This window comes from Coregonus clupeaformis, chromosome 19, assembly GCF_020615455.1.
Source record: "Coregonus clupeaformis isolate EN_2021a chromosome 19, ASM2061545v1, whole genome shotgun sequence".
Taxonomy (NCBI): Eukaryota; Metazoa; Chordata; class Actinopteri; order Salmoniformes; family Salmonidae; genus Coregonus; species Coregonus clupeaformis.
The window spans coordinates 33727850-33741856 of record NC_059210.1 but is presented as its reverse complement, the minus strand read 5'-3'; the positions used below and the strand labels follow the sequence as shown (position 1 = coordinate 33741856).

At 40.0% G+C, this 14007-nt stretch overlaps 1 protein-coding gene across 3 annotated transcripts in view; it reads right to left on the bottom strand.

Moving 5' to 3' along the window:
* Positions 1-14007, bottom strand: part of LOC121532073 (transcription factor SOX-6) — a 173408-nt gene that overhangs the window by 84355 nt on the left and 75046 nt on the right. For all 3 annotated transcript variants that reach the window (XM_041837744.2, XM_041837743.2, XM_041837745.2), the window contains exons 3-4: positions 10628-10847; positions 8978-9188 (exon numbers count right to left, since the gene is read on the bottom strand). In XM_041837744.2, coding sequence (XP_041693678.1) covers positions 8978-9188; positions 10628-10846 — 430 coding nt within the window. In that variant the 5' untranslated portion in view covers position 10847. The remainder of the gene's footprint in view (positions 1-8977; positions 9189-10627; positions 10848-14007) is intronic.

Below are 14007 nucleotides of genomic sequence, written 5' to 3'. Positions count from 1 at the left end.
CCCTCACTGTAGGAGTGAAACAATAGGCCTGTTTTAATTCGCTAACAAAGTACCGTTACTGTATATTTCACCACTGTCTGTTCCTATACATTCTTTAATGACAGAGGGCAATTTAGGAAGCTAAATTAGTGCTTTGATTATATGAATTTATTTAATTTTACACATAGAATTCTGTTAACTACTTTTTCTAGTATTAAAATATACTGTATATTACCCTTACACACAAACTTACATACAAACACACACACACACACACACACACACCCATAAACACACACACAGTCAACGCTGCTGTTCTAATATATACTATTGATTTCACTACACACTTTATATTTATAAATACAGTCCATTATTACTATGCATACTACCTCTTCTATTACTTGTTATTTTTGAATTGACTCTTTAGTGTTATTATTGATTAATGTACTGCACTGTTGATGTAGATAGCACATTCAGTTGAAGTCGGAAGTTTACATACACTTATGTTGGAGTCATTAAAACTTGTTTTTCAACCACTCCACAAATTTCTTGTTAACAAACTATAGTTTTGGCAAGTCATTTTAACAACAATTGTTTACAGACAGATTATTTCACTTATAATTCACTGTATCACAATTCCAGTGGGTCAGAAGTTTACATACACTAAGTTGACTGTGCCTTTAAACAGCTTGGAAAATTCCAGAAAATTATGCCATGGCTTTAGAAGCTTCTGATAGGCTAATTGACATAATTTGAGTCAATTGGAGGTGTACCTGTGGATGTATTTTGAATGTACTTTGGTGCGAAAAGTGCAAATCAATCCCAGAACAACAGCAAAGGACCTTGTGAAGATGCTGGAGGAAACAGGTACAAAAGTATCTACAGTTGAAGTTGGAAGTTTACATACACCTTGAAATACATTCACAGGTACACCTCCAATTGACTCAAATTATGTCAATTAGCCTATCAGAAGCTTCTAAAGCCATGACATAATTTTCTGGAATTTTCCAAGCTGTTTAAAGGCACAGTCAACTTAGTGTATGTAAACTTTCGACCCACTGGAATTGTGATACAGTGAATTATAAGTGAAATCTGTCTGTAAACAATTGTTGGAAGAATTACTTGTGTCATGCACAAAGTAGATGTCCTAACCAACTTGCCAAAACTATAGTTTGTTAACAAGACATTTGTGGAGTGGTTGAAAAACAAGTTTTAATGACTCCAACCTAAGTGTATGTAAACTTCCGACTTCAACTGTAAGTCACAACAATAGACAAACACAGTCTGCTTAAACTAATAACACACAAACAATGATGTTGGGTGGAAAAAGTATGTGAACCCTTGGATTTAATAACTGGTTGACCCTCCTTTGGCAGCAATAATAAACCAAACCTTTTCTGTAGTTTTCTGCAGTTGCGGATCAGACCTGCACAACGGTCAGGAGGAATTTTGGACCATTCCTCTTTACAAAACTGTTTCAGTTCAGCAATATTCTTGGGATGTCTGCTGTGATCTGTTCGAGGTCATGCCACAGCATCTCAAATCGGGTTGAGGTCAGGCCACCAGAAGGCGTATTTTCTTCTGTTGAAGCCATTCTGTTGTTGATTTACTTCTGTGATTTTGGGTCGTTGTCCTGTTACATCACCCAACTTCTGTTGAGCTTCAATTGGCGGACAGATAGCCTTACATTCTCCTGCAAAATGTGTTGATATACTTGGGAATTATTTTTTCCGTCGATGATAGCAAGCTGTCCAGGCCCTGAGGCAGCAAAGCAGCCCCAAACCATGATGCTCCCTCCACCATACTTTACCCTCCACCATACTTTACAGTTGGGATGATATTTTGATGTTGGTGTGCTGTGTTGTGTGTTCCTTCCAAACAACTCAACTTTAGTTTCTTCTGTCCACAGAATATTTTGCCAGTAGCGCTGTGGAACATCCAGGTGCTCCTTTGCGAACTTCAGACGTGCAGCAATGTTTTTTGGGGACAGCAGTGGCTTCTTCCGTGGTGTCCTCCCATGAACACAATTTGTCTTACCGTGGACTGATGAACATCAAGGCTTTTAGAGATACATTTGTAACCCTTTCCAGCTTTATGCAAGTCAACAATTCTTAATCTTAGGTCTTCTGAGATCTCTTTTGTTCGAGGCATGGTTCACATCAGCCAATGCTTCTTGTGAATATCAAAATAGAAATTTTTTGAGCGTTTTCTTTATAGGGCAGTGCAGCGCTAACCAACATCTCCAATTTCGTCTCATTGATTGGACTCCAGGTTAGCTGACTCCTGACTCCAATTAGCTTTTGGAGAAGTCATTAGCCTAGGGGTTCACATACTTTTATCAACCTACACTGTGAATGTTTAAATGATGTATTCAATATAGACAAGAAAAATACAATAATTTGTGTGTTATTAGTTTAAGCACACTGTGTTTGTCTATTGTTGTGACTTAGATCAGATCAAATTTTATGAACAATTTATGCAGAAATCCAGGTAATTACAAAGGGTTCACATACTTTTTCTTGCCACTGTACATTTGACTTGATTTTGATTTGTTGATTTGATATACTCTCCATATGTATTTGGACAGTAAATCAAAAAATAATAATTTGTCTACAGTCATGGTCAAAAGTTTTGAGAATGACACAAATACTAATTTTCACAAAGTCTGCTGCCTCAGTTTTGATGATGGCAATTTGCATATACTCCAGAATGTCATGACGAGTGATTAGATTAATTGCAATTAATTGCAAAGTCCCTATTTGCCATGAAAATGAACTTAATCCCCCAAAAACATTTCCACTGCATTTCAGCCCTGCCACAAAAGGACCAGCTGCCATCATGTCAGTGATTCTGTCGTTAACACAGGTGAGAGTGTTAACGAGGACAAGGCTGGAGATCACTCTGTCATGCTGATTGAGTTAGAATAACAGACTGGAAGCTTTAAAAGGAGGGTGGTGCTTGAAATCATTGTTCTTCCTCTGTTAACCATGGTTACCTGCAAGGAAACACGTGCTATCATCATTGCTTTGCACAAAAAGGGCTTCACAGGCAAGGATATTGCTGCTAGTAAGATTGCACCTAAATCAACCATTTATCGGATCATCAAGAACTTCAAGGAGAGAGGTTCAATTGTTGTGAAGAAGGCATCAGGGCGCCCAAGAAAGTCCAGCAAGCGCCAGGACCGTCTCCTAAAGTTGATTCAGCTGCGGGATCGGGGCACCACCAGTGCAGAGCTTGCTCAGGAATGGCAGCAGGCAGGTGTGAGTGCATCTGCACGCAGAGTGAGGCAAAGACTTTTGGAGGATGGCCTGGTGTCAAGAAGGGCAGCAAAGAAGCCACTTCTCTCCAGGAAAAACATCAGGGACAGACTGATATTCTGCAAAAGGCACAGGGATTGGACTGCTGAGGACTGGGGTAAAGTCATTTTCTCTGATGAATCCCCTTTCCGATTGTTTGGGGCATCTGGAAAACACCTTGTCCGGAGAAGACAAGGTGAGTGCTACCATCAGTCCTATGTAATGCCAACAGTAAAGCATCCTGAGACCATTAATGTGTGGGGTTGCTTCTCAGCCAAGGGAGTGGACTCACTCACAATTTTGCCTAATAACACAGCCATGAATAAAGAATGGTACCAACACATCCTCCGAGAGCAACTTCTCCCAACCATCCAAGAACAGTTTGGTGACGACCAATGCCTTTTCCAGCATGATGGAGCACCTTGCCATAAGGCAAAAGTGATAACTAAGTGGCTCGGGGAACAAAACATGGAAATGTTGGGTCCATGGCCAGGAAACTCCCCAGTCCTTAATCCCATTGATAACTTGTGGTCGATCCTCAAGAGGCGGGTGGACAAACAAAAACCCACAAATTCCGACAAACTTCAAGCATTGATTATGCAAGAATGGGCTGTCATCAGTCAGGATGTGGCCCAGAAGTTAATTGACAGCATGCCAGGGCGGATTGCAGAGGTTTTGAAAAAGAAGGATCAACACTGCAAATATTGACTCTTTGCATAAACTTAATGTAATTGTCAATAAAAGCCTTTGACACTTATGGAATGCTTGTAATTATACTTCAGTATACCATAGTAACATCTGACAAAAATATCTCATAACACTGAAGCAGCAAACTTTGTGAAGACCAATACTTGTGTCATTCTTAAAACTTTTGACCATGACTGTATACTTAAGCATTTTAGATTTAAGATAGAATGTTTCATATTAGGGTATTAATTCATTAATTAATTATTTTAGGGTATATTCATGAATCTGCAAAACAATTAGGCACTTTATGTATTAAAGTAGTCAAAAGTTTAGTATTTGGTCCCATATTCCTTGCACGCAATGACTACATCAAGCTTGTGACTACAAATTTAGCATGTTTTGTTGTAAACTCTGAATGGCTCCATTCATTGTTCCCTCTATCCTTACCAGTCTCCCAGTCCCTGCTGCTGAAAAGCATAAACATAGCATGATGCTGCCACCACCATGCTTCATGGTAGGGATGGTGTTAGACAGGTGATGAGCTGTGCCTGGTTTTCTCCAGACATAGCACTTTGCATTCAGGCCAAAGAGTTACATTTTTGTCTCATCAGACCACAGAATATTTTGCCTTATGCTCTCAGCGTCTTTCATGTGCCATTTTGCAAACTCCAGGCATGCTGTCATGTGCCTTTTTCTCAGAAGTGGCTTCTGTCTGGCCACTCTCCCATAAAACACAGATTGGTGAAGTGCTGTAGAGACTGTTGTCCTTCTGGCAGGTTCTCCCATCTCAGTCAATGAACTATGTAGTTCTGTCAGAGTGGTCATTGGGTTCTTGGTCATCTCCCTGACCAAGGTCCTTCTTGCCCGGTTGCTCAGTTTGGTCTGACGGCCGACTCTAGGCAGACTGGGTAGTTCCATATTTTTTTCAATTTCCCAATGATGGAGACCACTGTGCTCTTGGAAACTTTCAACATTCTATAAATTGTTTTATACCCTTCCCCAGATATATGCCTCATCACAATTCTATCTCATAGATCTACGGCCAGTTGCTTGGACTTCATGGTATAGCTTCTGCTCTGACATGCACTGTCAACTGTGGGACCTTATATAGACAGGTGTGTTTCTTTCTAAATCATGTCCAAACAATTGAATTTACCACAGGTGGACTCCAATCAAGTTGTAGAAACATCTCAAGGATGATTAATGGAAACAGGATGCACCTGAGCTCAATTTCGAGTCTCATAGCAAAGGGTCTGAATACTTATGTAAATAAAGTATTTCAGTTTTTTTTTTTTTTTATAGATTAGCAAAATTGTAGGGTATTGTGTGTAAAAAAAATAATTTCATACATTTTAGAATAAGGATGTAATGTAACAATGTGGAAAAAGTAAAGGGGTCTGAATACTCTCCAAATGCACTTTATTACCATTAGTATAACACCATTTATATATTCCTGCTATCAGTCACTTTTCAACCCTGTTTACATGGAAATCCTACTACCAGTTAGTGTTCTCATGATACCAGAATTTTGACTTTGATACCAGGTTTAGTATCATAATTCTCGATACCATCACGATACTCAATACCAAAACAATACCACTGCAAAAAAAGGCATATTAACCAAAGTCACAGAATGGCACTTGATCCAGACTGAAACTCAGCTACTGCTCCATTCAATTGTTGGCCATCTTTTGAGTTCAATATCATTACATTTTATATTTGGGACCCGTTTCAAGAAGCTAGGTGTATGTCGCACGTCACTACTTCACAGGAGAGGCATTTGAACGTTTTTTATATTTTTATCAAAATGAGTTTTTCGGCAGAAATGCCTTCTGGATCATGTGAACTTTCATGTGCCTTATTAACAAACTTGTATAACATCTGTAAATACAAATAAAATGGTTAATTTACGAGCCTAGCTGGTTTAGTCACGGAAAAAGACAGGAACCTTCCCGCTAGCCATGATTGGCTGAGATAATGGATGGGCTGGACATGCCGACAGATGAGTTCGGTTTGTTCTGCCATGTAGATAATCCTTGCTACCGCGGCTTTTTGAAAAATATAATGTTAGCCATGGAGATCTGCACAAGTGTTGCTACTGCTCTCAACATTGCTGTCCAGAATTTAGCAGGCGCTATCAACAAAGATCGGTGGGAAAAAGTTATGATGGACTACTATATGCACATGGTCAGTGTGAACCGGAGTGACTTGACACAATAACAGGCCAAACAAGATGTAGCTAGCTACAAACCAAACGGAAAAGACATGCTACCATGAAGCGTTCATCCATGTATAATGGTAAAAGTCATTTTCATTGCAAGTTATAGCCTAATGTTAGCTAGCTAGCTAACATTGAACCTAGTTGGTCAGCTTTAGCAACCTGCAGATTCATATTCCACCATTTCATGCATAGTGGCTAGCTATTACAATCCGTTTGTAATGTAGCTATGGGTTGGGATTATGGTTCATTGTTTAGCTAGTTAGCTAGCTACATGTCTAAACAAAAGACTCCACTTCACAAGTTAGCCAGGTGTGTCTGGGGGTGATTACGGCCATCTATTGTATTTCATGAACATGTGTACATGTCTAGACAATAGTGACCCATCCACTTAGCTAGATGTGGCTGGGGGGTGGTTATAGTATTTCTTTCACATTACCCATCAATTTAGACAAGTGTCTGGGTAAGCGTCATCTCATAATTATTAAATATTTATACAATATTTTTATCTGGACACTTTCAAAGTCTGATTAGGATATAGGCCAAGGACTAGATTAAGTGTATTTTTACCTGGAATTTTTCCTTATTGTAAGCTACTACTTTCACCACTTTTAGTCTTGAAATCTTTGGTTGTTTACTACACTACCTTACTCACTCTGTTTAGCACATGGCCTCACATGTGAATCCTTAAAGAGATGGGTGGGGCTAAGAAGAGCTCTCTAGTAGGTGTACGAAAACATTCAAATGGGATTACAAGTTTATCAACTTTCAAAGCAGAATTACTTTCCAATTGTTCCTCAACTGCAGTGTATGATATACCATTTTGTAGTCTTTACTTTTATCCTATGTGAAAAACACAAATCACATTTTGCTACACAAGACCGAATCGAGGCCGTGGGTTACATTTTTCAGAGACAGCCATGTATGCATTAATGAATCAATTATACAATCATACAATCAATTTGACTTTGTCTTTACCAATCTAACTACATAGCATAGTGATAATTTATTTGAATGTTAAATCTCTATTGATAAACTGGTTAAATGAAGATGTAGCCTAGGCCTATTGACATGAATGCATATTCAATAGGAGTGTGAGCATTCATTAAGTTATTGAGCTTGTTTTGGCTGATTTCATGGGGCTACAGAAGATAATCTGTTTCCCTTCCATTTGGGACTTATTTTATTGTACTGATCAACAACATTTGCATAGAAAGAGCTTATTGTATAAAAGGGTGCGCTGTCTCTTTAACCAGTAATGAGACCGAGAGACCCATTAAGTGAATTAATAAAGTTTTGGTGGCAATCAGCTTTGAAATCAGCATATTGTGTGTTATGGTTTGCATATTATCACAAACAAAGTACCAGGGTAGTGAATTTATGATAGCTTCAGTTGTAAGCTAGCAAGAACAGTTAGTCTATAAAGCAGTCCCGGTATCTTCTTGCATTGTAAAGTGTTCTAGGCTGTATGGACATTGTTTTGCGAACAGTAATTAACAGTTTCAACATTTCTACATGCCGTGTTGCATTATTCAAGTGTGTTAACTTCTGTGCAGCATGAGTGGGGAGCTAACATGATGCAGCCCAGACTCCCAGTGCAGGCTAAGTGGAGCAGGCACAGTGCTTTCGTGCTAAAAGGGTGACATCGCCGATAGAGTTGATCCGTGAGACACATTTTTTAGAAGTACCAAAAATAAAAAATAATCTAGCACCGAACCATTTTTCATGTTCTAGTATCGAAAAAGTACAGAAGTTTCGGTATACCGTGCAACACACTTTTTATGTATAAACCCACCTCAACCACTCCAGTACCCCTGCACATTGAATAAGGTACTGGCACTGAGCTGTATATACTGGCATTCTCGTGTTTCTAACTCACATCGCAGTTCTTGTGTTTTTTAAAATTGTATTATTTGTTATTATTATTATTATTATTATTATTATTATTATCACTGCATTGTTGGGAAAGAGATCTCAAGGTAAGAATTTCACTGTACTGTTTTAAACCTGTAATATCCTGTGCACATGGCAAATAAAGTTTAAAACTTGAAAAACCACACACACCCATGAAGAGGGCTCACTCACAGTAAACAAAAGGCTTCAGCAGGGGTTCTTAAACATTTTCAGCTCAAGACCCAAAATGAGAAATTGACCGTCCTCCCGTGACCCAAATTGAGAATAAATCGTTTGTGATTATACAGTAGATGCATTCTCATAACTTGCGACCCACCTCTTACATGCTTAGGGCCCACTTTGGGTCCCAACCCATAGTTTAAGAAACCCTGATCTACAGTACAGAAGACATTGCAAAAAAGCTGCGATGCCTTTGGCTATCCGGCTCTAGAGATCACTACTCTACACTCCACTATATCAATAACAAAGTGAAGCATTTAAGATGAAAGATCAGCGGGGCCTCTGATATCATGACAATTACAATGTGTAGCATAACAGTACAGAGAGTTGATAGAACTCCATAGCTGTGGGGTACAGGCGCATGCAGGGGCATGCAATGGGAGTCAACCACTAGCCTGATGTGAGGACCCAGATCTGAGGGTGAGAAAAGGGAAACTAGTGATTTCACTTCTCACAGATCTATGATCTATGGGTGGGGGATTTGTCACTCATTGAAAGGTTCAAAGATCCTCCGAAGAGGATCTGGACACAAAGTAAAGGCTGAACATACTGTATTTACGCAGGCGAGCATGCACGCACACACACAATCACACGCACACACATGTGCAGGAGAGCTCACATACGCATGCACACAGAGAGAGGGGTGTTATAGGACATCTCCTACCATCCTGTTCTGTCTTTGTCAGCTCTACCAGTTTCTTCTGTTTCAGTGTGTCCACCACGTCGGCCAGGCTTCCTTTGCGGCGCTCCGGTGTTCTGAAGGCGGATCCGCCTAGCAGCTCACCGCACTCCTGGGAACACTCCTCAGGCTTTGGTGGAGATGTAGTGTCATTCCGGTAGGAGTTCAAGGAACAGCCCTTGCTACTAGCATTGTCCTATAGGAACAAATACAACAGGGGTGTTTTGGAATTAGTGGAATGACAATACTATGACTTTTTCTTTAGTAGCTTATGGCCATTACTTCAACTAATCACTCACCACAAAGTTAAGTGTAACTTAAAATACAATCTATTTCTATACCTACTTTTTACTTTTCACCACCTCTCTATTGATATCCCTAGACTAATGTTTGCGGTTGTTGTTGCTGTGGGTGTTGTTGTTTAAATCATGGCAATCATCTTCTTACGGCAGAATTTAGACTCGGGCCAGGTTGCAAATCTCTGTATTGGCAGCCAGAGAGTGACACCTTGGCACAGAGGGACTGGCATGGCAGTGTGGAAAGGTCAAGTTGAGATATGTGTCCCAAACGGCTTCCTATTCCCTATGTAGTGCACTACCCATAGGGCTCTGGTTAAAAGTAGTGTACTATATAGGGAATAGGGTGCCATTTGGGACAGACACAATAACTCAGGGGTTTCGCAACAAAGGCAGTCCCCTTATATAGTGCACTATATACACGGTTATGGATATCCACTCCCTCCATCTTGTGATTAACGAATGCAACTCAATACAGAAGAATGACACAGGTCACACATAGCCTGTGGGGCAAGGGTGAAAGGTACATTTTATACCTGTCATACATGGAGAGTGTGGTGTTTTTCAGGTTAAAAAGAGCCAACTCTGACCCTACAGCAAATAATCCCACAGGACTAAGTATGGCCATTTGGGGCGAGTGATTCAGCCATGCTTTTTGTAGGACAATGAGTTATTGTGACATTAAATAAACATAACTTACATCTTCCTTCCATCAGCTAACATATCTACCCCCCCTCCCCCACCCCCCATTAAAAGAAAAGTGGTTGTCCCACTGGCTATCATAAGTTGAATGCACCAATTTGTAAGTCGCTCTGGATAAGATTGTCTGCTAAATGATGTAAATGTTATGCTAGCAGTCTCTCAGTCCAGAACTGCATGTATTTGTAGCTTTATTACGTAGTCATGTGCTACACTTATGACATCATAGGGCAAAGGGCATTCAGGGGCCAGTTATATCGTAGCAGAGATATAGTAGCAGAGACAGTTGCATCCCAAATGTTACCCCTCTGTGGGCTCTGGTCAAAAGTAGTGCACTATATAGGGAATATGGTGTCGTTTGGGACGCAACCATACTGTTTGGTATTAAATCCACATTGTCCATCAGTAGACACTCTAGCACATGTGGCCTGACGAGAGGTTTATTTCTGTATGTTTTCTCCTCCAAGAACTTTCGATGGCTTATGTTTAAAAGACAAGGGGCTTTGACTAACAGCGACATCTTAAGACATCCTTGAAACTGTTTCAAGAGGCATTTGTCTTAAAGAGGAAGATTCCTCTGTATAGGGCTCAGTGACAGTGTGTCAATCTGATGGAGTGTGTGTGTTTGTGTGTGTCTCACTGTCTGAGTAGGGCCTATACTCTCCCAGTCCGACTCAGGCTGGCTGTCTCTTATTGGCTGGTGCTCCTCTGGGAGGGCTTTGCCGTGCAGAGGGGGCATGACTGGCTTGTCATGGCTTTCTCTTTCCTCATTGGCCCCGCCCACACTGTCCTGACCCATCGCTTCGTCTTCCTCTGTCGCCGGGGGAAACGGAGGTGTGGCTCGTTTAGAAGACATCATTCTATAAGGAAACAGGAAGATGGGGAAAAAATATGAATTTCCTCAATATTCATGCATATCTACAGTATATCAATCTTGAAACAGATATGCACCTGCTGGGAAAAACCCCTAACATTCCAGGATTAGGGTGGATGTTGGGATTATAGAATGCTCTCACACTGGAAGAAGAAGACAGGAAAATACCTTTTCTTATCCGTCACAATCACACTGATCGACAGAAGTGTGATGAAGAAATCGTGAACCACAGGAAAACTTCCTGGCTTAAGCTGATGTTGCTGATGGCAGATCGCACGGATATAAGACCCTCAGAGTTTGGGTGTTTATCAGTGGTGTGACTCCATCGCCTACTGATTCCTAGTACTCGAGTATTGAGGTCCATCATTAGGAAGACAATCACAACTACACTGCAAATCAAGTCTTTCTAGTGTGTGGTTTTTACACTTGTTTTTTTAATACTAGTTGTTCCTGCCAAAACTAGCATCTGGATTTAAAAGCACTGCTGTGCACAGGGTTTTCTCTGTCTTCTTCTTCATTTTTTCTGGGAGGTTTTATTAATGCTCTGAGAACGGAACTTATAGTTTATTTGGAGGTTTTTGAATAACTTCCTTAAAGGTGCAATATGCAGAAATCTCTCTGCCATTTCCTGGTTGCTAAAATTCGAATTGTTCGCCTAATTTCAGTTTGTGACAAAACAAGCAATGCATAATGTAGAGAATCATTGTACCATCTAAACCACTGTGAAATATATTTTCAATAACCCAAAATATTGTACTTTCAGCTGTTTTTACAAAACCGAAAGTAAAAGATGGAAAAACAAAACTTATGAACAGGAAGCAAAGAAATAGCACACTTAGAAGAGAGCTACCGCTTATTAGACTTGCTTTCAATGAGAATTACATTCTCATTAGTCGCACAAAAAGTTACATATAGCAGCTTTAAAACTTTTACTGAATGTTTCAATGAGACTGCTAGTTTATTTGGGATTAAGCACAGATAGAAATTCATTTCCTTAGGCATTAATCATGCATCAGGGAGATTCAAACCTATAATCGTCTGTTGTGTATCCATGGAATTAGTCCACTCCGCCACCAGGATGGAGCTAGCATGCAATGTTATTGTTTTTTACGCATAAAGCTGTTAATTTTAGTCTATTCAAAAAGACCCCATTTAAAAGGAAACAAGCACTCATTAAGATCAGGTGTGGCCAATTAGTGTTCACGGCCAACACACCTGAACACAATTAAAAAGATAGAGGATAGAGAGAGTTTTGTTGATGCTGAGAACAGAAGGTATATATTTTTAAATAACATTCTTAGAACGTCACTAATGTTTTCTTGTGGTTTTTATGGAAAGTTTTCTTAACGTTCTCTGAACAATTTGAGAACATGACTTTAAATAGAACCATGAGGAAACCTGTAGGAAACGTTATGCTGAAGTACTGGAATTCCCACAGAAGAACGTTGTTTCGTAACATTCTTGGAACAATTTGAGAACATTACTTTAAATAGAACCATGAGGAAACCTGTAGGGAACGTTATGCTGAAGTACTGGAATTCACACAGAGGAACGTTGTTTCTTAAAGTTCTCTGAACTATTTGAGAACATTCCCAATTTCAAACCAGTTGGAGAACATTCCTAGAACATTACCAAACTTGAAATTAAATGTAATGTAACCATGTTTGAACTTTTAGGAAATGTTCTGTTAAAGTAATGAAATAAAGTTATTTTGTCAAGTTCCTTAAATGTGCTGAGAGTGTTCAAAAGTCAAGCAAATATCCTGCACCATTCCCAGAAAGTTGTATGTAGGTTGAATGCAAAATAACCATTCTGTAGGACAACCACGCTAAGAAACATATGGTTTTCAGAACGTTATGTGCTAGCTGGGAGTGGCTTGAGTCAAGTGGGCTTCTGTGTAAACCTGTATTTCCTAACGCCACCACCTCACCTTACCATGTCAATAAATCATTTGCTGCAATTACTTTACACACAAACCCCTTCAAAACTATTGTTAAGTGTTGATTGCCAATACAAAAGCTGCATGCCAATTCTCCACTCTTTTCCCAAAGTGTACCTTTGCACACTTACTGTCATGGATTTAACAATGGTGTAATGCTTACACCAATCATATGATATCAAATCCATGACAGGGAGTGTGCAAGTGCACACTTGTGGAGAATCAGGACTCAAGCCAAATGGGATTATAAGTGGGAACACGAGAGTTGTGTTTTACGCCAAAGAGAATCAAGACCTAATATTCTATGAAGTAGACCAGTATTAGCACTCCATAAATCACGCAGGATGGTATTCTGTCTCTTGGGCCCCCTAATACACAAATCTAACCTTTACTCAAATATCTAAAACAGGGAGAGAGAGAGTCAGATCAAATGGGAAGGGAAGGGTAGCAGGTGTCCCACAGTAGTAGGTGTCTACAGTGATTTGATAGAAGCATATACAGTGGATCAGAGGTGGGGGTTCTGTAACTGTCAACTGGAGAAAATTATACATAATATGTGCTGAAAGGAAACTTGGAGAGAGGGGGCAGGGTCAGCACTAGCATTGTGTGTGTGTGTGTGTGTGTGTGTGTGTATGTGTATGCTTACATATGTGTGTGTGGTCAAAGGGTGTGAGATGGTTGTGTGATTGTGAGCAAAGCCAAACTTGGACAGGAGAGGCCCCTTGCATATGGCCGTCCTTGCAAAGATGACATCTGACACCAGTCCTGACCCTTCTGTGACACTGATGATAGCATCGGTTAATTACACCCCCAAATACATCTACTGTATTCCTCTGTATTGCTATCATGCACACTACCTACATAAAGGGAAAATTCACTATTTTTCAACATAAAATGCATAATCTCCAGCACCACCGCAATGTCAACATATGTGAAAATGTCGGGTTCTATGTTCTGTAGTTAAAAATATAGAAAAATATAAGGGTTTCTGATGACATCATCTGGAGACACTGATGACATCATCTGATGTGGATCATGTCATTAAAAAAGAAAGGGCTGACAATATTGCCGCTTGCTGTGTTTATGGGTGCTTAAGAGTTAGCTAGCTTCTTGGAACTGAGATTTCATATGGCCTGGAATGCCTGGACCTCATAAATCACTGCCATTGATAGTTTCATCACACAACAGACCCTGGGCTGTTTGTTAG